General features: G+C 43.0%; 1 protein-coding gene across 9 annotated transcripts in view; it reads left to right on the forward strand.

Moving 5' to 3' along the window:
- Positions 1-27415, forward strand: part of ptprfb (protein tyrosine phosphatase receptor type Fb) — a 262848-nt gene that overhangs the window by 115349 nt on the left and 120084 nt on the right. For all 9 annotated transcript variants that reach the window (XM_067454042.1, XM_067454046.1, XM_067454045.1 and 6 more), the window contains exons 3-4: positions 10005-10150; positions 18440-18581. In XM_067454042.1, the coding sequence (XP_067310143.1) occupies positions 10005-10150; positions 18440-18581 (288 nt within the window). The remainder of the gene's footprint in view (positions 1-10004; positions 10151-18439; positions 18582-27415) is intronic.

The raw sequence follows: 27415 nt of genomic DNA on the forward strand, positions 1-27415 counted from the left end.
TATTTTGCATCCAGGGCTTTTCTGATGTAGAAACTTGCATTTGTGATTGCGCATGAATCCGTGAGCTCATAGACTTGTACCAGCAAGCTAAAATGGCATGGTTGCTTCAGAAAACACATTTTTATCTCACCATTGCTTTAACACTGTCTGTAGGTTTTAGTGTAGGTGGAACATTATTTTCACTAACCCTTTAGCGCAACTCGCCAGACATTTTATTTCTGAACAGCTGCAATCCATACAGCAACCAAACCAACATAATAAAACGTTGCCGGATTCACATTAATCCTCTTCAGATAAAACTGAATGAAATTTGAGCATGACTCACTGGACCTTTTACGTTGAAAGTGTTGCGAAACGATTTGGCAGAAATTTCATCACAAGTTTTTCTAATGGGCCTGTGTTGAAAATGTAAGTCGTTATTCATTGAAATTCTTCCCCTCCTCGGATCATGACTCAATAATCATATCATTCCAACTCATGAATTAATCCACAACTGGATCATCTTATTCACAAAGTATGATTTGTTCACAACATCACTACCCGTTTCATGAATTCTCAAGATTTTCATTGAATAACAACTTAAACCTCTCGCACAAAACTTTTGTAAAACTTCAAAAGGCTGTGTGGGCTACTTTTAGGGTACTTTTGCAATGTTTTTTGAAGCTTAACAATCTCAGTCCTCATTCAGTTTCATTACATTTTGAGTAGTGTCCTTCACCATTTCTTTTCCACGGAAAAAAGAACAAGACATGGGTAAGTAAACGATGACAGTATTTTATTTAAGTTTAGTTTAGTGTAGTCTGAACTGTCCCTTTAAGATGATTCTCCAGCAGTGTCGTAGGAGTAAAGCCATTACTTTAATGGTCCTCACAGAGGGATATGCATAATTGTGCCCAGAATTTCTGTTCCGCACATTCTCCTAAATAATTTAATAACATTAGAAAGTGGCACACTCAACAGCAGCCTAACACTGTAATCACTTAGAGAAAGAATTCCCACTGAGGATTGTTTTTTTGTTTTTTGTGACTTGCTTATCCGATTTGTTTATCTCTCTTCTTTGGCCCATTGAATTCTGCATTTGGCTCTCTCTCTCAAGTCCTGCAAAAGCAAAGTGTTGATAAGTTGCGTTTAAGATTTTCACAGCAGATCGTCACTTTGCCTAAAAGCATACCCGTCACGTGAGAGTTTGCCGCAGATGCCAATGCATTGGATTTAGCGAGGGAATTGTGCATGTTAATAAAGGAAACCGGAGATATTGAGCCGATAGAGCAAAATGACTGGCTTGATGTAGAGTTAATTGAAAGCAAAATCCTGTAAAAGGTCTAAAACCCCGTTAATGGACAAGTTTCACTAAAACAACCACAGCTGATAGCATCAGACACATTTCCGCTCAGCACACGAGTGAAAATGATAACTTGCTAATCTATTATTAATGAGAATGAATGGTTGGCTCCTGCTTTGCGTATTGATCCTTGTACTCAATCCGGATCGGGTGTTTCTGCGGAGCGGGAATGCTGCTAATTGCCGGTGTCCATTTGTCATCTCCACTCTAAAGCCTTTTTTCTTAAAAGCCGTATAAATGCTTAAAACATTCCTACAAAATGCAGATGCATTTTGCAACACAAGTCTTCTCCAGGGAAAGCCTCAAATTACCCATTTTGTAAATGGCCGTAGCTTCATGACGCAAGAAAAAACGTGTTCGCAAGTAAAAGTAAAGTTCTTTCATCTTGATCTGAAATGTCGGTCCCTCTCCTTCCACGGGCCACATGCCACTGTCTAAAGCATGACTAGTCTGTAGGAAATAAATGTCAACAGGTGTCCAAGGCCACCTGTTCTGGCGCCTGTGGATTTATTGAGTTGGTTAATACAAAAGGACTGGGACGACAGCAGAGCCACCTGGGAGGTCAGGGCCCGGTCCCTCTCATCTCCTATATGACCTGTGTTCTCAACAGAGTCTCTTTGAGCATCAAGTAACCCTGAGCCCTGAACCTCTCCTCTGTCAATTCACAAACATGTTGAGGGCACAACTGCACTACATCAATCTGTAAGCTTAGAGACTTTTGAGAGCTCTACAAATGTTTCAAGAGCACCTTAGATAATAGGGCTTTCACACCGGAGGAACCTTTCATAGTTCCTAGACCTGTTGGCGGAAGTACCCAAATTTTAGTATGTAGGAACTAGGAACGATTTCAGTTCTAGGAACTCCTGTTTTGGGTGAACTACATTAGCTCCTATGTCAGAGTCGGGTCTAACCCAACACAATAGGAACTACACTCTTAAAAGAAAAGGTTCTTTATAGAACCGTAAAAGGTTATATCGGTGCTATGTATTTGGAACCCCTAGAACGTTCTATATAGAACCTTTTTTAAGTGCCAAAGGGTTCCTTCTTGTCATTATAGAATTTTTTTCTATAAAAAAAAAACAACAAAAAAAATGGTAAACTAATGAAGAGTTAGAATGTGAGAGCTGTCAAAATAAAGGTCTGCCAAATAAAAGTCACAACAAAAACCATGGCTTACGTCACTTCACAGTTCCTACTTGTGGTGTTAACTTTAAGTCTCGGGGAACCATCCCGGTGGTTAGTTCCTAGAACTACATGGTGTGAAAACTGCCACTGGAAAGGTCCCCTTAATTACCACATCAATCAGAAAGTACCATAAACATTTCAATAAATGTAAATAGACATGTGCCGATTTTCGATAATGCGATTTATCACGATAATGAATATGCACGATATTGTTATCGTGGGCACTTTAAAATATCGTAAATAATAATTTATTAATAATTTATAATTTTTTTAGAATGCACTCAAGAATACTTTGCCCATCAACCATATAAATGCTCAACACCGCTGTATTCTGCTCAGATATAAACAAGCCCAACTTGCGTTTGCACATGACTGAACCAGCCGCGCTGCTGAAGTGCCGCTCAGTGACAGCAGAGGGCGCTGATGAACTGCAGAATGCAGCCGGTTACCCCGGAAACCAGCAAACAAACAAAAAAAACGTGTGTAGTTTTTAAAACAGTCAGCCATTCGTTTTTGCAATCTCAATGTTGTTCATCACAGCACCAAATACTTAATACTTAAAGACTTAATAGGCTATTTATTTTCAAATGTAAACATTTTTATGTTTTAATCTGGACTACAACCCTAATAATTAGAACTGTTCTAATTATTTGTTATTGTTCAGTATAACTTTGAGACATATGACTTCATTAGTTAACATGTTAATTCATTATTACCAAACTGACAATGAAAAATACTTATAAAGAATTAATTATTCTATGTTAATTTCTTAGTTACTTTTTAATAACATTAAAATCAAAATCAAAATAACTTTTTTAATGGACCTAAGATAAAACTAACAATGATCAGTATTTCTTAACTAACATTACCAAAAACATTATACTTTCTGTACCAAATGTAGCTATTGCTCAATCTTAGTTAATGCATTAAATAATGAGACCTTATTGTAATTTGTAGCCTACCTGTTGTTCTTTATAGCCTAATTCTTTTGCACTTTAATCTGTTTGAAAATTTTACTTTTACAGCTCTGAAAAAAATCAAGAGACCACATAACATTGATTTCTCAAGAGGGATCTCTTTTTTTTTTTCCAGAGCTGTATATATTTTTGGTGCATTATTGTATTTAAACATTCAGTTATTTTTGTTCTTACAAAAATAGTTCTTAAAGCTTTTATGCTATGGCAACACTTTTTTTTGCAACTTATTTCAATATCGTGATAATATCGTATATCGTGATAAAACTTCATCAATTAATCGCAACATGAAAAATTGATATCGGCACATGCCTAAATGTAAATAATCTGTTTTGGACTGGACTAGGCTTTTTAGCCGGCTTTTTTTATTCGAAAAGAAATGTGTACTGGGATTAATGCTCTGTGGTTGCACCCATTACACATCCCTTAGTGATCCCATATTATAAAATATTATATTATAGAAGTACACTAATTATTTTTATGCGTGTGTGTGTGTGTGTGTGTATTGTATATGTGTGTGTATATATATATATATATATATATATATATATATATATATATATATGTATATATATATACTGTAAATGTTAAATAATTATCCAAAGAAAATATACAAAAGCTAGTGCTAAATATGTTGTTTAAGTGCTATTCTTAAAGGGTTACTTCAGCGATTAGCATATGGCATTGTATCAGTAGAAGCCCTGGAGTATATTTAAATGAAAGATTGTTGTCTTTCATCCCTAGGAGACAAAAATACATTTTCTGTCTTATCTCAGGCTAGACAGCACCAAATTCAAAAATAATTTCACATTTTTACTACATTAATGGCCCAGTTTAAATACAGATTCATCCTCCCAGCGCTGAAGTACCCCTTTAAAGATCAAAAGTTGAAATTGTGTGAATATCGGTAAAAACAAAACAAAAAAACGAACTAAAATAAATGGATCAAACGAATTATCTGTCTGTCTAGATCTGTCTAGACAGATGTCCCGTGTACATCTGTGGTTCATTCATGCATCTCATGTGCTTAAAACTCTCAGCAGTTTATATGTACTTTAATTTGAAACATGTGCCCAGATGGGTTAATGCCCACTGATCCTCACTCGTAAACAAAGGGGAACCCCCTCCCCCCACACGCTAATAGAAATGTCATGACAGATGTTAAAAGACTCTTGAATGTCAAACTGACACTAATCTCAAGCTTTAAATCAAACACACACACACACACAAGTATTCATGTTTTTGGGAACTCCCAGCAAGGATGCTGGAGAATCTTATCGGGTTTTACCCATTAAACTAGCAGTAGCTAACCATCATGGCTGCACTGAGGAAGGCCGTAAGATCCCAAAGCTTCCTTGTGTGGGTATAATGGTATAAAAGTTGCCAGAAAGGCTTTTATGAGGGTATGCGTTGCTCTGTGGTGCCAATCAAAACGGTCTCCTGAGGAACCGGCACGTAAATGTCATTTAAATGTCAGGCCAGCCAATACTCCTGTGGGTCATAGAGGTGCTGGTGTGATACACATTGGCTTAGATTTTACAATGGATACACATACAGGTGCATACACACAAACAGCCTCACAGTTGCGGGCGTCTTCAGCTCTGATATAGCTCCGGTGGGGGTTATGTCCTAGAGCAAGGGCAGCACAAGCCGCCCGGCACACTGCAGTGATGTCTGCTAGTCAGTACTTCGCCACCCTACCAATAGGCACTATGTTATGTTAACTAGGTATTGATTTTGTTTTCTTCAGCACCGCCCTTCTGATCCTGAAGCATAAAGAAGGAAGGACACCACTGCGGTGTCACCGTATTCCCTCGGCTTGTTCCCTCCGAGAAAATCATGTGTACTACCACATGTAGTCTCCACACCGCTGCAATTTATCTCTCCCTTGACTAACAGAGGATTAGATTCCCACCGTGGACCGCCCGCTAGGACACTGTGATCTATTCCAACATGTCCCGTGGTTCACTGGAGATGGTTCACTGTGATAATGGGTTTTGCGTCCCCCTCCTGATGAACGAGATTATCAGAAATCATGGGGCTGGTTTTCAGGGTCTTGTTTGCGTGCTTTATATTTAATGTAGGTGAGGTATCTACAGATGGGAATCCATGTTTTATTAGATTAAATAAGGCTGGGTTTCTGATCTGAAGTCGTCAGTCAATTACACTTGGGGAACTGTAAATACAAGTGTACATCTAGTATGTTTAATATTCACAAAGTCATTTTTTTAAGGTGTGGTTTTTTCTTAGCTGATGCAGTTGTTTTAACAAATGTGCTTTTATTTTTATTTTTTCTGAAATAAGTCTAGGAAAAAATACTTTTCTAAGAAAAATCTATGCCTGGTCGAAGTTTTTTGTATTACTTTTATTTATATATTGCAGTCTAAACTCGTTCAAGAATAGCTTGTATTTGTATTTTTTGTTTTTTCCACAAAGTTTTTCATCACTGTCCCCCTAGAGGGATAGTTCACCCTCAAGCCATCCTAGCTCTATATGACTTGTTTCTTTCAGACAAATACAATCAGAGTTGTCCTGGCTCTTTCAAGCTTTATAATGGCAGTACATGTCAGTCCAAAAAGCCCCAAAAGGTGTATCCGTCTATTATAAAAGTAATCTATACAGCTCCGGGGGGTAATGACTGTATATTTTAGGAAATGAGTCAAAAAACGACTTGTTACTCTTTACAGACACTGAATTTTTTTATTTGTCCTTTCAGACCAGCACACATCTCATAAGGTCAAACACTGGCCTGATTGTCCTTGAAGATTTTTTCCCACCCTTGTGAGAGCAACTACAAAGAGTTTGCTTGTGGTTTTTCTTGATAATATCTGTGTATCATGATATTATATCTGGTTGTACCGTGAGATTCACCTATCACCCGCATCACCCACTATTTCCGCGGAATGTTGCGCACTAGCTGCGATTCTGCCAAATGGTCTTGTTCGCGTCAATGTCTTCAAAAACTTGCCACTACATGTTTGAAATGACTCGGGCGATACACATGGGTTTTTATCTTCACACCGCCCTACCTGGCTTGAGCAGTGATGAAACTTGTCCCATTGTTGTTATATTGTACATTGAATGCATTACAAAGACGCAGGGTGTGTGAGCTGCTCTCCCAGAAAGCCATGAGCTGCAGCGTGCTCCGACTGGCCTCTTTAAAAAAACAAACCCAATGTTGTTTGGCCACTATTTGTCAACGCCAAACCATTGTCATGTTTTTTTCCCTTTCGAATACAGAGTTGTACAAATGTTTTCATTCTTTCCATGTCCACGTGTGAGTGTCTGTAAATTCTTGAGGCTCTTTTTGGCTGTTTAATCACATTGTGTTTATTGTGCGTTTTTTTACGACTGCCATTTTAACGCTTTTAATTTTGTGTGATTTAGAAAAATGTATAAATTCTGTCAGTTTATCATGTAAAGGAACAATATGTAAGATATTTGGATTAAAATATACAAAAACCGCTAGAACAATGTTATATATTTTGTTGACTTGTGTACTTAACTTATACCACATTTCCAAGAATGTTTAAATCTAGAGATATAAGCTATTTTAACCAGGACATGGAGTGTCCGTGCGTCGCCTATCAATGACATCATACTCGTGTTTCCCTCGATGTCGGTTTTATTTTGTAGAAACCATGGAAACACCAAACACACTTTAATATATAATAAATTTTATTAGACAGTAGAGTAGCTGTGTGGAGACATTCATCGACAGAAAATTAATAATTGTTATATAGCGCAATACACATCTCGTTTTCTTGATTTACCACGAGTAACATGTTTTACCATGCCTAATATCTATTTATACCATGGTCTGTTTTAATGCTTGATTCTAATTGGCTGGAAGGTGTGCAGTAAAACCATTTAATGCACAGGTAGTTCCAGTCAGTTTGATTACAGTTCGAAATTAATCCGCCACTATAAACACAGGTAACCATAGTAACACAGTTATGCTTGCAAACAGAGTGACAGACAGTGGCAGCTGGCAGTATCAACCACAGATACATATCTATGGCAACATTAAGTGACATGAAACATGACGTGACACACAGAAGCCAATGGCACATATGTCACTATGCGCAGATATGTATACGTATACATATCTATAACTATGCGCGTATTGGCACATCCGTGGCACATGCGGTCTTCATTGTCATGTCACTGACATTATCGCGACAAACACTGACACTGACATGACACCTGCATGACACCGAGTTGCGGAACATGTCGCCGTGTGTCATGCGTTTTTTACATTCTATGATGGTCGTGACACCTACACTGACAGACTCGAGCACCTATATTATTATTTAATTTAATGCATTAAATGTAATGTGTCTTTATAGGTTGACGCAGGGTTTATTTCACACTAGGCTACATAATGATGATTCGTTCAAATAAAGATTGCCACTGCAGTGTTGCCTGTCATTCATAAATAATTTTAATAAATCCATTAAATAATCATTAAGTTATGTTCGATATGCTTAAGCAACGAGGGGATCTTCAGACTGACATAAAGAAGAGATCGCGAACGCATCACTCTCTCTCTCTCTCTCTCTCTCTCTCTCTCTCTGATCTTTCTCTGTCTCTCTCTTTTAATATTGAATTTAAATAAATGTGGTAATTTGGTTCTTCGCCTCTACGCCGTGTATTAAAATCCTTTAATGCATGGCTAGCCGTGGGTTATCCCTTACATAGTTTACTGCAGTGTGCAACGAGTGTCTCAAAGTAGCCACGGAGCTAACTCACAGAGTAGCATTATAACAACTTTCAACTCAAATGTATGTAATATGATTAAACAACCCTGTGTTACCCCACACACACGTGACCTAAAGAAGCGGAAGTGGTCGTCTGCGCAATAGTAAAAGCTCTATGAAATCAATGTGTCATCAAGTTTTGAATAACCAAATCTAGCGGTGAAAAATTACATATTGTGGCTTTATCTTCTTTGGTGATTGTATAAAAATACTGACAATTAAATATAATTCATGTATATTTTATAAGAGTGTATCAGGACTTTATCCTGACTCGTCCTTTGTTCATGACCACTCCTCAAGCCCCTGGCCCATACACACGGTGATGCGTTTAGCTGTATACGTAAAGATTTTGTATTGTTTCGCCATTTTATCCAGGCGTATCCAGCGTTTTGGGAGTCTGAATCTGCTATTTTTTGAAACCCGGTCCCAAAATGTGGAAAAATCTGAAAACAACACCCTTTCATTTTCGTGTGTACAGCTAATCCGTATATTTTGCGAGACGATGAGCCAGGCACAGCATGCGTATGCTCCAAGTCTTCTTCTTCCTTTTTAGTGTATCTCCGTGGCAGAATTACAGTGCCACATACTGGTCTGGCATGTATACTATATCGTTTTGAGTCGGTTTCAGTGGATATTTCTTGAGGCAGATTGGATAGGGAAAGCTCTGGCTTCTTGTGGTTTCGACCCCAGTTGGCCTGCTTTTGACCAAGGTATTCGCAGGGTCTAAAAACCCTGGATGTTGGCACAGAAGAGGCCTGCTTCAAGCCCGATCAAGTGACAGTGGAAACACGACTGGCCCTGGCACACTAGGGCTGGCTACACACTGGCTGCTTGGCGTGTTCGGTTTTATTTCGGCTCCCATGTTAACAGGTTAGAGACTCGGGGCTGAGTGCATGCTAGAAATAGAACCAACGCCTATTTTTTGCGCATCACGCAAGCGTGTTGGAAGCATTTCCAGGCAAAAGAGAATAGGAAAATATGTTTATATGTCATTTTGACACGAATACATATTGATAATAAATTACATTTTGATGTTTGAAAGTCTCTTGGTTAACATACATGCAGATATAGGCCTTATTGTAATTGTAATACAGCCGTTAATACTGCCGACGATGTCTTTGCAGTATCAGTAGGCTGTATATTTATGTTTAACATGAAGTATAGGCCTTCCGTGTACGTCACCTAGCAGCAGAAGCGCCCGTCAGGCACGCTTGTGTGCAAAAACCACACAACAGAAACGCCAAGCTCACTCCATGCAGCCAGTGTGTCGCAGTGTGTTTTTTGGCCCAACAGTGGAAACACGTCTAATGTGAATTTTGAATCATGTTTTTGGATTTATAATTAGTTTTACTTAATGAACGTGTTAAATTGACATGTCAAAATATTCACATTCAGAGTTAATCAGAATGCAGAGTTCTCGAATCGCTGACCTATTTACACATCGTCATAACATGCTGCTTATGAATGCCTTATTGACTGTTAAAGCCTTTTTGTGAATTTTTTTAAAATAAGTTGTCATTACAATGTTTATTTTGTCAATAAGCATCTGTCGTACAGGGAATGGGACGTTCTGAGAAGTATTAGTTGACTTTTGGGTGAAAATCTCTCTCAGCTGCAGGTGTTAGCTTTGTAAAACTAGTTATGAACAGGCATCCCTTGCTAAGTTTTGTGCGACCACGGTCCAGAAACTAATGGCTGCTCTCTTTTTTTTCTCCCCTTCTTCTTTTCACCTCACTTTTCAAGGCTTGCCAAATTTCATCAAATCTCCAGAGGACCAGACGGGGATTTCAGGAGGAGTGGCATCCTTTGTGTGCCAAGCAGCGGGTGAGCCCAAGCCTCGGATCACATGGATGAAGAAAGGAAAGAAAGTTAGCTCCCAGCGCTTTGAGGTGACTAACTGTCTTTCCCTGCCTCTCCTTACCATGTCACTTTCTCTCCCATGCCACATCATCATGCTGCCTTTCTTCCTTCCATCATCAGGCATTTGCGCAACACTCTTGTTTTTCTTCATGCACTCTTGTGCTGATATATTATTTTGTGTTGCCCTCAGCTACCTCACACCCCTCTGTTCCCTTTGGCCTATTTCCTGTTCTATCTGTGTTAGGATTTGAGTTGAGATCTAAATGTACCTCTTCATGGTTTGGGGTCAGTATGAAGCCCCATTATTTAAAGAAGAATAGCAAATAAATAAATACCACTATTTTTTATCTATTGTTTATTGTTTTTTATCTATTGTGAGCGATGTTTATTTGTTTATTTAAATATATTTATTTATGTAACAATAAACAAAAAAATTTGAAATATATAGATTTATTTGTTTGTTTGTTTGTTTATTTGTTTATTTATTTATCCACTTCAGCAGGAAAATAAATTTAAAAAAATGTATAAATTAAAACCACTATCCTTTCACCTGTTTCAGAGGAGTATTTGTTTGTTTGTTTGTTTCAGTGGAAATAAATAATGAAAACAAAAATTAAAACGTCTCGGTTACGTATGTAACCCTCGTTCCCTGAAGGAGGGAACGGAGACGTACGTCAGAACTGAACCGACGAATGGGATCTTACTTTAGAGACCAATCCTACTTCGAGCATCTAACAACGAGCCAATGAAATTTGGCATGCGATCACGCATTCCACGCTCCGCCCCGCAGCGCGGGTATAAATAGGAAGTGGAATGGTAGATCAGCGCTTTTCCTACTGAGGAGCCGAAAGGTGACCGGACTCCCAGCGGAAGCACAGCATCTGGCGACGGGACGTACGTCTCCGTTCCCTCCTTCAGGGAACGAGGGTTACATACGTAACCGAGACGTTCCCTTTCAGTCGGTCACGTTCGACGTACGTCAGAACTGAACCGACGAATGGGATCCCTATGGAAAACGCCAGGATGCTGGCCCTTCCAGCGTCCTGCTTGAGCGCACTGCACCGTCTAGTATGGTACGGAAGTCAGGGCTCCAAGCAGGGAGTACAGTCACTGCTGTTTCTGCAAGACCCACTCAGAATGACTATTGGATAACGCTGGGAAAGCGTGCCTACCTCGTTCTTGAGAGAGAGGGTACGCTGCGGGGCCACGTCCTTCAGGGAAGGAGAGGTGGCAGAATACACATAAGGACTAACCTGGCAGGGTAGTGCAACATATGGCAGTCTCTGGGGTGGTTCCAGCCTGATTGAAGGGGGGAAAGAACACGCCCAGAGACGACAGAGCGGGCTCTGTCGAGGGAAAGACACGGGGCTAGCCCGAAGGGTAGCTGATACCGTGGAAGAATACACATATGGGGTTGCCGTGAGGGAACCGCTACATATGGAACCCAGCCTACAGCCACGTTTCACAAGCATACGGGTGCAGGCCTGGCGTCAGACGGTCCGCAACGTCTGACACCGGAGGGGTGACGGAGGAGCTCGACAGGGTTAGCCGGTTTCCCGGGGAACACAACTGGAGACAATAGACGCACGTATCCGGCCCAGAGGGCGGGAGTGGCGTTTCGCAAGCCGACACTTAGAACGGGCACTTAGCGCTCCTGGCCACTGGGGGCGAGGATGCGGGAAGATACCGGCTCTACACGTAAGCTATAGAATCTAGCAAACGTGTTAGGTGTCGCCCAGCCCGCAGCTCTACATATGTCTGTCAGCGAGGCGCCTTGAGCCAGCGCCCAGGAAGAAGCAACACTCCGAGTGGAGTGAGCTCTTACACCGAACGGGCAAGGCACGTCTTGGGACTGGTAAGCCAAGACTATAGCATCCACTATCCAGTGGGCTAACCTCTGCTTGGAGACAGCCTTTCCCTTCTGCTGGCCTCCGTAACAGACGAAGAGTTGCTCTGAGGTCCGAAGGCTTTGGGTCCGGTCAACGTAAGCGCGAAGAGCGCGGACCGGACACAGCAAAGCCAGGGCTGGGTCTGCCTCCTCCGAAGGCAGCGCTTGCAGGTTCACCACCTGATCCCGGAAGGGAGTGGTAGGAACCTTGGGCACATATCCGGGCCGGGGTCTCAGGACAACGTGAGAGTTACCTGGCCCGAACTCTAGGCACGATTCGTTGACCGAAAGTGCATGCAGGTCCCCTACCCTCTTGATCGAGGCCAATGCCGTCAGGAGCACTGTCTTCATTGACAAGATTTTCAGCTCACAAGACGCCAAAGGCTCGAAGGGAGGGCTCTGAAGTGCTCGGAGCACTAGAGCTAAGTCCCAAGAGGGTATCGAGGATGGACGAGGAGGATTTAGTCTCCTCGCACCTCTGAGGAACCTGACGATTAGGTCGTGCTTCCCCACGGACTTACCTTCTACTACATCATGGTACGCTGCTATTGCTGCAGCATATACCTTGAGGGTGGAGGGAGACAGCCTTCTCTCCAACCCATCTTGCAGGAAGGAAAGCACGACACTGATCGAACACCTTCGGGGGTCTTCCCGGCGGGAAGCGCACCACTCAACGAACAGGTTCCACTTCAGAGCATAGAGGCGCCTCGTAGAGGGGGCTCTAGCTGAAGCGATGGTATCTACGACAGCTTGTGGTAGTCCATCTAGAACCTCCGCGTCCCGTCCAGGGACCAGACATGAAGATTCCAGAGGTCTGGACGCGGGTGCCATAGCGTGCCCCGTCCCTGAGAAAGAAGGTCCTTCCTCAGGGGAATCGGCCAAGGAGGGGCTGTCGCGAGGAGTGTGAGTTCTGGGAACCAGGTCCGGTTGGGCCAATACGGCGCAACTAACAAGACCTGCTCCTCGTCCTCCCTGACCTTGCACAGAGTCTGTGCAAGAAGGCTCACTGGGGGAAACGCATACTTGCGTAGGTCCCGGGGCCAGCTGTGCGCCAGTGCATCTGTGCCGAGGGTACCCCCGGTCAGGGAATAGTACCACTGGCAATGGGTCGAGTCCGGAGAGGCAAACAGGTCGACCTGTGCGGCTCCGAACTGGTCCCATATCAGCTGGACCGCCTGGGGGTGGAGTCGCCACTCTCCCGGAGGTGTCGGCTGACGAGAGAGCTCGTCGGCTGTCTGGTTCAGCACACCAGGGACATGAATGGCCCGAAGCGACCTCAGCTGCTTCTGACTCCACAGGAGGAGGTGGCGGGCGAGTTGGAGCAGACGACGGGAGCGTAGACCACCCTGACGGTTGATGTACGCAACGGCCGTGGTGCTGTCCGTACGGACCAGTACATGCTTGCCACGCAGCGGCCCCTTGAGGCGGCGGAGTGCCAGATGTACTGCCAGTAACTCGAGGCAATTGATATGCCAATGCAATTGCGGCCCCGTCCACAGACCAGCAACTGCATGCCCGTTGTACGTGGCCCCCCAGCCTGTGGTGGAGGCATCCGTGAATAGCACAGCATGCCTGGACACTTGTTCTAGGGGCACCCCGGCCCGGAGAAACGAAGTGCTGGACCACGGGCTGAAGGTTTGGCGGCAGTAAGGAGTCACTGGGACCCGGTACTGACCGCTCTGCCACGCCCACCTCGGGACTCGGCCATTGAGCCAGCGTTGAAGCGGTCTCATATGAAGCAATCCGAGCGGCGTGACCGCGGCTGCAGATGCCATATGCCCCAGGAGCCTCTGAAAGAATTTCAGTGGGACCGCTGTCCTGCTCTTGAACATATTCAAGCAGTTCAACACCGACTGGACTCGCTCCTCGGTGAGGCGCGCCGTCCGGTTGACCGAGTCCAGCTCCATACCGAGATAAGAGATCCTCTGTGTGGGACAGAGTTTGCTCTTCTCTCGGTTGACCCGAAGGCCCAACTGGCTGAGGTGACTGAGCACCAGGTCCCTGTGTTCGCACAACTGGTCCTTCGACTGGGCTAGGATCAGCCAATCGTCGAGGTAGTTGAGAATCCGAACGCCGCGTTCTCTGAGTGGAACAATGGCTGCCTCCGCGACCTTCGTAAAGACGCGGGGCGACAGGGACAGCCCGAAGGGCAGGACCTTGTACTGATATGCTTTCCCCTCGAACGCAAAGCGTAGGAACGGTCTGTGTCGAGGGAGAATAGACACATGGAAGTACGCGTCCTTCAGGTCGATCGCCGCAAACCAATCCTGGGGACGGATGCATTGGAAAATGCGTTTCTGCGTCAACATCCTGAACGGGAGCTTGTGCAGGGCCCGATTCAGAACTCGCAGGTCCAGGATTGGCCGTAACCCACCCCCTTTCTTGGGCACAATGAAGTAGGGGCTGTAAAACCCCGTCTTCATATCGGCTGGAGGAACCGGCTCGATCGCGTCCTTCGCCAGTAGGACCTCGATCTCTGACCGCAAGACTTGAGCATCGCTGCTTCGCACGGAGGTGAAGAGGATGCCCTTGTACTTGGGTGGCCGGCGTGCGAACTGAATCGCGTAGCCGAGTCTGATGGTACGGATGAGCCAGCGAGACGGCCTGGGGAGACCTAGCCAGGCCCCCAGAGACCGTACAAGCGGGACCAACGGCACCACAGACGTGCCCGGGGTGGGGCAGCGAAGCGGAGTACTCTGGCCCGACTCGGGAGGCCCGGAGGCGGCCCGTAGTGTTGCCTGAGCACTCCTGGTTTGGACAGAGAGTGGGTGAGAAGGCCCGGGGGCGTCCTCGGAGCCCACTCTGCTGTCCACTGCCCGGAGGCAGGGAAGTGAAGCACTCAGCCCCGACCCGGAAGGCCCGTGGGCGGCCCGGAGTGTTGACTGAGTGCTCACAAGAGAGGCAGTGTGTGGGTGAGAAGGCCCGGGGGCGTCCTCGAGGCCCACACAGCTGCCCCCTGGCGACGGGAGGGTAGGAAAGGAGTGACAAGGCCCGTGGGCGTCGCACACTGCCAACCTGACCCTCTTGGGGCCCAGAGAGAGAGGAAACTGCTCTTTTTGTGAAAATGTGGGTACCGCTGGACTCCGGAGAGCCAGCGGCAGAGATGTTGTGACCAGTGAAGTCCCCCCGGTCCTCCTCCGGGGGGGTGGGAGGGATGCGGACATCATCTCCCTCAGAGCAGCTCCTCTTCTCCCTGGGCTGCCCGTCTCAGGGCCGCTTCCCCTTGCGCTTGCCGGCAGGCTTGGCGGGCCCTTGGACGGGTTGGGCGGCCCCCTTGCGTCCGGCGCCCTGCTTCGCGGGTGGAGGCTGCTGCTTGGGCTTAGCAGGGGCGGAGGCGGACGCTGGAGGACGCCCTCGGCGACGAGCAGACTGGGGGGCTGCCCCGGGCGGCTGGGTGGAGGCAGCAGCGGGCCGCCGGGGCAGGATGTTTTTGATGGCCTCCGTCTGCTTCTTGGCCACCGAGAACTGCTGGGCAAAGTCCTCGATGGCGTCGCCGAAGAGGCCGGCCTGACAGACAGGGGCGTCTAGAAACCGAACCTTGTCCGAGTCCCGCATGTCTGTCAGGTTCAGCCACAGGTGGCGTTCCTGGACCACCAAGGTGGACATCGCCCGACCCAGGGAGCGGGCCGTGACTTTCGTCGCCCGGAGGGCGAGGTCCGTCGCGGCTCGCAGTTCCTGCATAACTGCCTGGTCGGAACCACCCTCGTGCAGTTCCATGAGCGCTTTGGCCTGGTGGACCTGCAGGAGCGCCATGGCATGCAAAGCTGATGCAGCTTCTCCGCAGGCTGTGTAAGCCTTGCCCGTCAAGCCGGACGAGAACTTACACGCCCGGGAGGGGAGACGCGGGGCCTGCCTCCAGTCCGCAGCGGTCTTAGGACACAGGTGCATCGCAACCGACCGCTCGACTGGAGGGATCCTCTCGTAACCCTTAGCTGCACCACCATCGAGAGTGGTGAGGATGGAGGAGTCAGTCGATCGCTGGCGTACGCTATACGGCGCTACCCAGGACTTCGTGAGCTCCTGATGCACTTCCGGGAAGAAAGGCACCGGGGCGGGACGCTGAGAACCAGCGCGACCCGTCCCGAGAAACCAATCATCCAGCCGCGAAGGTTCGGGACGTGGTGGAGGGTTCCACTCAAGCCCGACACTTGCGGCGGCCCGGGCAAGCATAGCCGTAAGTTCCGGGTCAGACTCGGGCAACGCTGTCACACCCGAAGGGGGCAACGCAGCCGAGTCTTCATCCTCGGAACCCATTAGCTCATCCCCCGATGCAGCAACCGACATCTGGTCCTCCGCCGGAGCCCCAAAAGAGACGACTGGCGCTCCGCGTGGGAGGTCAGCGCGCCCTTCCGGAAGCTCCACCGGTACAGTGGAGGGGGGAGGGGCCCGAGGAGCCGTGAGACCCGTCGGGTTTACCCTGACCGACACCCTCAGGTCCCCACCAAGGTCATCAGCCAAAGTAGTAGCCCTCTGCTTTGCAGCTGGAGGACCACTAGATCGGGGGATGGACGATGGCGTTCCACCTCTTCTGAGGTACTGGAGACGGGACCGCAACACTGCAATGGACATATTCCCGCAATGGGAACATGTCTCATCCACGAACGCAGCCTCAGCGTGCTGTGCGCCCAGACACGAGAGACAACGAACGTGTCCGTCAAGCGGAGACAGAAATCGACCGCATCCAGAAACACACGGCTTGAATGACATCTTGAAAAAGACGCAGGGTCAAACCGTGTTGCTCTTTTGTGAAAAGGAAGTTGCTCTTTTAGTGCTGAAGCACTCAGGGAGATGACCGCGGCTCCACGCAGTTCGATAGTGCAAGCCTGCGTGAGCTCTCAGTGATGTGTATGTGTGAGCGCCCAGCGAACCAACTGTAATGTGTGTGTGTAAGGAAACGCTCAGCGAACCAACAGCTCTTTGCACACTCTATCACTGAAGTGACGGTCTCTCGCTGACGCGCCGTATCACCCGCACTGGCAAACTCTTTCACAGGAAGGTTTTGACTCGTAGTCAGAAAGCTCTTCGTAGAAACAGCAATGAAGACTGTTCGGCTCCGAAGTAGAAAGCGCTGATCTACCATTCCACTTCCTATTTATACCCGCGCTGCGGGGCGGAGCGTGGAATGCGTGATCGCATGCCAAATTTCATTGGCTCGTTGTTAGATGCTCGAAGTAGGATTGGTCTCTAAAGTAAGATCCCATTCGTCGGTTCAGTTCTGACGTACGTCGAACGTGACCGACTGAAAGGGAACCACTAACCTTTCACCTATTTCATAGTAATGTTTATTTATTTATTTATTTATTTATTTATTTATTTATTTATTTATTTATTTATGTAACAACAAACTAAATGTATTTGACGGTTTCAAAAAAAAAGTATTTGACCTATTTCAGAGAAAAAAATATTTATTATTATTATTTATCCATTTCAGCTGGGGGGGGGGGGAATAATAAAAAAAGTATAAATAAATAAATGCCACTAACCTTTTAGCCATTTCAAAGCAGTGTTTATTTATTTATTATTATTATTATTATTTTTATTATATATTAAAATGAATAACAAACAAAAAAGTATTTCACACTTTCAAAAACAATATTAACCTATGTCAGAGAAAATTATATTAGTTAAATTTGATTTATTTATTTATCTGTTTCAACGATAGAAATAAATAAAAAAAACATTAAAAAATAAATAATTAAATATTGTTGCATTTTATTTAAAAATATGCATTTTTTAAATGTTATTTGAGAAATAATTTAATTTAACTAAATGTATTTAAAAATGTTTAATTTTTTTTATATATATATAAATTAAAACTGTGTGCCCAAAACACTTGAAAAAATACATTAAAAAATATCAACTGGTAATGCATTTTTTTAAATTATTTTTTATTTATTAAATATATTTGTATAGATTTTTAGGTGTGTCTTCGGTGTCCAAATACTTTCTGAAATTGCTTTGTCAAATATTGTCAAATATATATGAGAATGATTATTGAATGAATATTAATGAGAATGTTGAGGGGAAATACGCACTGATCTCCATGTGGGAGGAGAACACATTAGCCTAAATACACTAAATGTATCATCTATCAGTATTCTTTACGTGTCCTTGGCATTCCAGCCCCATTCACACCTTGCTGACTTTCAGGTCTTCCGCACCACAACAGGGCTGTAAAATATGATATGTAAAAGCATATTTTTTACACATGAGAAAATAAAGCCCATTCCATCAACACGATATCCGCCTGGGATAGACGTGGCAGTTCTAGGAGAATAACTCCAGACAGTAGTTGGCTGAAAGTTCAGAGGGAGCTGATTAAAGACCCACCGCTCTTTGAAGATATATGATCTGTCTGAGGGTTTGTCGTAAATTTAAGAAGAGAAGAGAGCATTTTTTTTGACTGTGTGTGTGTGTGTGTCTTTCTCAGGTGATTGAATTTGATGACGGTTCGGGCTCAGTTCTCCGCATACAGCCGCTGCGCACTCACAGGGATGAGGCCATCTATGAGTGCACAGCCGCCAACAGCGTGGGAGAAATCAACACCAGCGCCAAACTTACTGTGCTGGAAGGTAAGACGTCCCACTGGGCATTTGATGGGCCTTGGTTTGACCAATATTTCATACATTTTCTGCCTATTTGCATGAGATTTTGCCTTCAATTGGACAGGATAGGGAAGAAGTGGAAGGAGAAGATGGGGTGGGATTGCGAAATGACCCAAGCTTGATTTGAACACTACCCCCCCAGGCCACGCTTAATCCACTAGTCATATGAATTATATATAAATAAATAAGAATAATAAATAAGATAAATATAATAAGTTAAATAAATAATTAAAATTATATATATATATATATATATATATATATATATATATATATATATATATATATATATATATATAAAATTATTATTATTTATTTATTTGTTTAATTATTGATATTTTCATAATTATTTATTATATTTATCACTTAAAATAGGTGATAAAACCTATTTATCACTAATAGGTCCTATTAGTTAAAGGGACTGTATGTAAGAAATTGTCGAGTGCCGAATTGAGTTCTGTTTTGCGTCTTCTTGCACTTGAATGGTTTAAAACCACATTAAAATGCGCACACAGGAATCCATTCCTGACCGATTCCAGAATTAGAATACATTTCCAATTCCCAACCCTATTTACCAGCAAATTTTGGACATAGGTGTTTTGTCTATCATTAAAACGGCCACATCTGAAGCAGTAAGTGTATCACATAACGTTTTCATCAACTTACAGGTTATAAAGTTTACTGTAGCTATGTGGGCGCTCAGTTTTTCTTTCATTGGTCGAAATCTCATGTTATTGAATATGAAGTGCTTCTCACAGGCTATTTTTGACAGTATTGGTTATGATGACTCAATGTCAAATGCTAGACTAACAGACTCTTCTCAGCAGCTTAAATACATGAAACCTTTATATAGTGTGTCTTGAGTAATGAAAACACTGTACTTATTCAAAGAACTCTTTTAACAAGGAAAGATGGTCTGAACTGTGTGAGTTACGAGGTTTAGTCAAAAGCTCTTTTTAATACTTTTCATTAGCTGAATATTTGCAAACCTACAGACAGATATAAAGGGTGTCCAATAGTAATGATATATGAAAAACAAAACTGAAATGTAAAGGTACGGTTTCTGCCCGACAGCTTCATTATAGTGTCTAGCGTCAATAGTAGTGTCTAAGTATTAGGTTGTGAGTCCTGTTTTAAGAATAACCCCCTGACCCATTTTTCTATGCAAGCCATTGGATCTTACCTCTTGTTTAGCGAAACATTTATCTGCTTAGAAATAAGAGTGAAGCATGATAGGGGAATTTGAGAACGTGATAAAATGTCAACAATTCAACCCCTACTAAAATGAATATCTTAAAATATCCCTCAGAATTCCGGCTGACCCCCACCCCAGCACCATGTGCTTGGTATTACACACGTGCCCCCAGTGTAATCCCTTTTAATCTTATTTTTCACCTCTGTGTATGAGCAGACAAAGGCCGTTTAGTTGAAATTAGAAGCCTCAAATGAAGAAATCATCTGATGAATGTTGAGTCCTGTGGCCCTGTTCAGAGAAGAAGAGGGAGGTGTCATAGTCAAGACAGGCCATTTTGCTCTTTTAGCTGCTTTCTACAACAGTGAAGTGGATAAGTTGGACGCCCACAGGATCCTGCAGGACAGAATGAACTCTATTTATAGCTCATTGTTCATAGCGAGCAATGCATCATTTGTGTCCTACAGCAATGCTGAAAGACCAGCACAAAGGAGAAGTTGAATGATAATGATGTTCTCTAATGACTTACTAAAGGATGTCCTCTGCGGCACATTTGGAGGGTCTTGGGAATCTCTGCCAGAAATGCAGTCGCCTCATCTTAAGCACATAGAAATTATATTAGGCTGGAATATAACTCATTCATTTTAACCACAGTAGAACTGTGATGCTTTTGCTGCTTTAAATACAAAAAGTGGTTTTTTTTCTTTTCTCAGGCAATAATACCATTCTTTTTTTCTTGGAAATGTCCCATGTAAATTGCATGGTATACAAATATGATGATTATTCAGTACCATGATGATCTGCACAGTATACAATCAGCCAGACATTATCACAAAATAAAAAGGATTATCTGGACCCCCAACATAAAGGGGTTTTGTTTTATGCATCTACTTAGAATAATAAGGACAAAAATGGTTAGAAATGGAGATCAAACAAAACGCAAAGTAATATGAGAGAAGAAGTGAGCACATCTATGTGGGAAAGCAGTTGTGAAGTTGTGTGGAGTTCAACAGTAATTATGCAAAATAGTTGACCACATAACGCATGATTGAGCAATTGGTATAGAATTTCAGAGTGCAGTGTAAAAAGCAACCTTAAAGGTGCACTATGTAGGACTTTTGTAGTAAAATATCCAAAAACCACCAGGCCAGTTGTATATATTTTGTTTAGTTGAGTTCTTACAATATTCCCAATTGTTTCCAACTATTTGTAAATTGTGAAAAAAATGCTATTTTAACTACAAGGAGCCAGGACGTCTGATGGAGTCGCCTGTTAATTGTGTCATATCTGCGTTACACTCGGTTTAAGGTTTTATTAGGCAGAAACGCTTAACTCTTAAAAGTGTGAACAAGTGTCACAGCAGCCACTGAGCGAACGCACAGAGTAACGTCATAATATAATTTTAAACACACTTAAAGGTATCTAATATTATAAACAGAGTATCAGTAACAGTATCATTACCTCATAGTCAATGTCCCGCTGCTCGTGAGCTGTGTGTTTGTGTAACAATTGCTTCAGCCCCCTTGCTCAGCTCCACAGCACTCGGTCCTGCTCTGCTTCATACTACAGCAACATTAATAATCGCATCCATGAACATGATTTCTGCCAAAGTCCTATCCTGATGTTTTTTTTTTTTTTTTCACCGGCTGTGAGGTGAATGTCCCACGATTCTGAGCTCAATCTTGCTGTCATCAAACTACGCCTTTGTTTTGAATTGGCACCCTCTAACGGACGGAAAAGTTATATAGTGTAGTAGCTTTAAGCAATAGTGTTATATATATATATATTACACCACGTTAATTGTTTTTTTTAACGATGTGCGATCTGACATTATCAAGTATATCCCTCACACACCTAGAGAGTGTACGAATAGACTAGGCCTATGTGATGTAGGCTAGTCTTGTAGATTACACTAGTGTGGGTGTGCATTTACAGTGCACACTGTGTTTTAGTGTATATTATCTTCATACAAATGTGATATTGAGTTTATGCAAGTTTACTAAACTTATTTTAGCATTTTAGGCACCTTATTGCCTGTTTTTGCCATGTCTATAAGGTGTGTGCTTACTGAATTAATCTGTTTTTTTTTTTGGGGGGGGGGGGGGGGGGGGGGGGTAATGTTTTTGGTTTTGTGGTTTGGTCTGGTTGGTTGAATGTTGCAAGGTGCCCGAAAAATAGACTTTATTGCTCAAACAACAAGCCATTGTGTGCTTAAGAGTGTTAAACTTCTTAAAGTTGATTGACCTGGTTTACAGACTTTCGTTAATGTGCTAGAACTTGTCTTAAGTCACAGGAATCAGTCCCACCTGAGTTTAGCTGGTCAAACAGAGCTTAGCAACTCGTGAGTCACTGCGTCTGCCTTTCTAATTAGGTACTTGAATCATATCGCTAAACAATTAATGTGAACTTAACGTAATTGATCCCAATTTAAACAGATGGCAGTTACAGGAGCATTTCTTCTCTGATTATGATTTGTATGGTTACTCTACATGCGTGAACAAGTCCTTTTCCTCGGAGGGCCACTGATGCACCCTAACACGCCTTCAGGGCTCGCATGGAATACCAGCAGGTTTCATTTCAACTTCCAGACTGCACTTCCACCAAGGTTGTGGGCGTTAGTTGCTCACAGCTGTTGCCTGTTGAATAAAAATTTGCCATGCCTCTCTTGTAATCACATTGTGCGGATGCCAACATGGGCCTCTGTGTGAATTCATAATGACTTCGTCTAGCTGCACCCCATTTGTGCTCTTCATTTCTCTATAGCAGAGAAATTTGACATTACTGACACTCAAGGACTGCAGTGAAGACTGAATGCAGAGCAGTTTGTTACATGTGCCTTTTGCATTTTTCAGTTTAATGATTTTCATTCCATCTGGTAAATCACAATCAGAAGGTATAATTCTGGGTGATATGCCCAAGAACTTGTTCCTACCATCCCTCCAAATGGTAAAAAGAGTTCTTCTCTCACGTTAGGCTTATTCTTTTCATGCTCTCGTCTTGTGTCAGACTGACGTGATGACGTGCATGCTTTCATGTATCATATAGTGAGGAATTAGAAAGACTCCCGTCGTCCTCTGAACCCACAGGAAAGCTTTTAAATGATGGATCAATGGAATATTTCTGTACATTAAGGATGCGGTTTTCACATTAAAAATCCTTTTCAAGAGCTCTATGGGTACGTGCTCCTGGAGTTCTTGTTTTTCTCATAGTGTAATTAGTAAACATCACTTGCGTTGTCAGTGAATAAATATTGAATTGGCAATTTGGAGAAAGCTCCATGTTTGGGAATCGTAACAGTTCTAGTGTTAATTCAGATTACATTAACAATTCTTTTTGTAATTTTAAGGAAGCGCAAATGAGCAATTATTGGAAAAAAATTCATATTGCATTCACTACCCTCAGCTACCTGTTTGGTCTCCGACTACAGAACTGGGCTGTGTTCACCAAAAGCATTGGTGGCAATTGTTCTACGTTAAACTTGCTTTTGGGAAACTTAACCCTGTTCAGTTCTTATCAAATCAGATTACATTATACATTTCTTTGGAAAAACAGGTTACTATTTGTTCACCTGTATCACATCTAGCAGCTTTGCTGTCTTTATCGCCGCCTAATCTTTATTTTAAATCAATGTTTTTGTGTTCATTTACCAGTGCTTTTGAAACATCATATGTTGCACATACTGTATGTGGGAGAGGTATAAAGGAGTTTTTCCACTCAAAAGTATTCATGAGAAACAATGAATCATGCTTGTGAAAGTTGATTCACTGCAGATAGAAAATAGAAATGCATTCTTATTGTTTTAGGAGGCTCTGCTTTTATTCCAATGTTTGTCCGCATTGGTGGAACACTGCAAATTTTAGAATTTTTATAGGAATTAAATGTCATGAAAATCATTTGTGTCTGAACTTTTATTAATATGTATTTTGAAAGGGATGGTTCACCCAAATAATGAAAATCATGATTTACTCACCCTCATGCCATCCTAGGCAGAAGTCGACCGATAGTGGATTTTACCGATACCGATAACTAGGTTGGAGCACACTTGCCGATAACCGATTAATCAACCGATAGTTTTTAAAATAGATACTGGATAAAACATAACACTAAGCACTAAAACAGTGCTGAACTTTATTACAAGAAATTAAATTAAAACACAGTTCTGAACCATGAAAATGTGCCAAATTACATATGTAAATATGAATATATTAAAATGATAAGTTCTAACTGAAAAAAATCTACAGAAAGTAACTGAAAAGTTAAAATATTAATAAATGTTTCTTTAGCTATAACCTAGAAGCATGTATGTGAACAAGGATTTGTTAACAAGGATGTATAGCTTATTTAGCTAGCTTACATGAACTAAATGCATTTTACAATGCCATATACATTTTACAGCATGTATTAATATTTCAGTTGACCTTAATCATTCATGATAGTTCATAGTGCATTCTTACCCTGCTAAAGCATTATAATGATTTGGCGACATGTTCTGAAGTATTCTGTATTCATAGCATTTCCCTTTCTGTGTTTTAAAAGCGCATCAGATGTGTCAGCGCGCTCTGTGCAGCCTGCAGCCTCACGTGTTAATGTAAACAACCAGTGATAGTTTTTTATTAGGCCTCTAGAGGGCGCTCTCATGCTATATAATGCCAGCAGACTCTTCATAGAGCTCTTGTAGGCTACTGTGTAATGACAGCACCCTTCTTAGCCGCTCCCGCAACAGACGCAAACCGGAAAAACTATCGCTATTGATTTTTGCTGATAACCGATTGTTCCACCAATCAGCTATCGGTACCGATTAATCGGCAAAACCGATGAATCGGTCGACCTCTAATCCTAGGTGTATATGACAATCGTTGTTATATATATAAAAAATTCCCTTGCTAATCCAAGCACTATAATTGCAGCCCCCCAAAAGTGCATACATCCATTGTAAAAGTAATCCATGCGTCTCCAGGGGTTAATAAAGGCCTTCTGAAGCGAAACGAATGGATTTTTGTCAGAAAAATATCAATATTTAACCGGTTATTAAGTAAAATATCTAGCTTCTGGCGGCCTGCCGATGTAGTGTAAGCATTTTGAACTGCGAGAGGCATTACACTTTCTTCGCAAATTGAATATGGAAGGCGGTCTGTTGGACGCTAGACATTTTACTTTTTATAAAGTTTTAACGATGGATATTTTTCTTACAAAAACCTATCGATTCACTTCAGAAGGAATTTATCAACGCCCCGTACCTGTATGGAGTACTTTTATAATGGATGGAGGCACTTTTTTGGACCCTCATTCATAAAAATAAAAAAATCCCAGCTAGTCAAGTTCAGGCAAAGACCATGTCGGATCCGATCCCTCCTAATATTAGTTTGAAATGTTTTTCCAGCTAGTCAAGTACAGGCAAAGAACACGTCGCCCACCATTTACTGACACCATTTGTCATCAGCTGCCCCACATTAGAGTGTGTCTAATTACAACAGGCTTTTGAATTTTTTCCTCACTTGAATGACAGTTCAGGTCATTTTCTTGAATAAAAACTTTTCGTTTTCCTGGAAGGGCATCATTTGCTTATGCACATTCCAGGGAATCGCTCTCACGCAACACATACAGACCCTCTCTGCTCTACAGGTGTGGTCTCCAACTGCTTCCCTGGCTTCAGTCAACGGTCCGTGTCACGAGTTTAATTTCTCCCACCATCTGCTGGCTTGAAGCCCAGCGCTGTAGATCATGAGCGTTTGACAGTTACAAACTGCGTCTGTCGAGCACGGCCTCTCCCAAGGACTCGTGCAATATGGCTGGGTGGATTCGCTCACCTGGAGTCTGCGTCGGCATCCCTGACGCATTTATGAGGGCTTTGCGCTTTAACTTAAATGACTGGATTTTGAATAAAGAGTTTAACCTGCGGCTTGATGCACAATCCAAATTAAAGGCTGTTTTCCCTAATTATGACTAACATCAGCAATTAATCCTGACAGAACATGTTTGTAGCTGCCAGATCTCACTAGAGTCACTAGCGATTCAATACAGCATATGCGTTTGCTACCCTTATCCATGTAGTGAGCTCCTTCCAGTTCAGTTTAGTTTGGACGAAGTGACCTCAGACCAGGGACACAGGCTTTAAATCTATAGTGCTGGAATTGTCTATGGTATTGTAAGAATGGTCATTCTCTGACTGATGTTGCTTTAGTAATTGTGAATAAACAGCCCTGTGGCTCTGACAGCCATGCTCACTAGGCCGCGTAATTGGAGCAGTTCACACTTTGAGTCGTCGTATGTCCGACAGCCTGGTCAATGTTGCTTCAGGGTGAAATGATCATAGGCTTTCAGTTTCAAAGGCTAAATAAGTAGAATAATGTATTCCGGTGAGGTAAATACATATATATGACAAATACACTTATGTATATATATATATATATATATATATATATATATATATATATATATATATATATATATATATATATATATATATATATATATCGCCATTAAAAAATAAATAAAAAGATGCTCTAATGCGCATGTGTGATGTGTGAGAACTAAAGATGTATGTTCTAGTGCATAACGCTGCTATGGGTTGCTTCTTGCAACATATATATAATATACATACATACACACACACACACACACACACCAATCAGGCATAACCTTATGACAATCTTCCTAATATTGTGTTGGTCACTTTTTTCTTCCAAAACAGCCCTGATTCGTCGAGGCATGGACTCCACTAGACCCCTGAGGCGTGCTATGGTATCTGGAACCAATATGTTAGCAGCAAATCCTTTAAGTCCCGTAAGTTTCGAGGTGGGGCCTTCATGGATCGGATTTGTTTGTTCAGCACATGCTCAGTTGGATTAAGGTCTGAGGAATTTGAAGGCTAATTCAACACCTTACTCGTTGTGTTCCTCAAAACATTCCTGAACCATTTTTGCCTTGTGGCAGGGTGCATTATCCTGCTGAAAGAGGCCACAACCGCCAGGGAATACCGTTTCCATGAAATGGTCTGCAACAATGCTTAGGTATGTGGTATGTGTCAAAGTAACATTCACATGAATGGCAGGACTCAAGGTTTTCCAGGAGAACATTGCCCAAAGCATCACACTGCATCCGCCAGCTTGCCTTCTTCTCATAGTGCATCCTGACGCCATGTGTTCCCCAGGTAAGCGACACACACGCACCCGGCCATCCACGTGATGTAAAAGAAAACGTGATTCAACAGACCAGGCCAGCTTCTTCCATTGCTCCGTGGTTGAGTTCTGATGCTGTGCCCCCTGTTGGCACTTTTGGCAATGGACAGTGCTCAGCATGGGCACCCTGACTAGTCTGCAGCTATGCAGCCCCATACGCAAAAAAAATAATAATGTTGATGCACTGTGTATTCTGACACCATTCTATCAGAACCAGCGTTACCTTATTGAGCAATGATCTTGAGGTACAGTAGCTCATCTGTTTGACCGGACCAACCTTCCAGCCTTCGCTCTCCACGTGCATCAATGAGTCTTGACCGTCCATGACCATGACGCCAGTTCACCACTGTTCATTCTTTGGATCACTTTAATAGATACTGACCACTGCAGACCGGGAACACCCCAAAAGAGCTGCAGTTTTTCGTGCTTCT

This window comes from Pseudorasbora parva, chromosome 9 (genome assembly GCF_024679245.1).
Source record: "Pseudorasbora parva isolate DD20220531a chromosome 9, ASM2467924v1, whole genome shotgun sequence".
Lineage (NCBI taxonomy): Eukaryota > Metazoa > Chordata > Actinopteri > Cypriniformes > Gobionidae > Pseudorasbora > Pseudorasbora parva.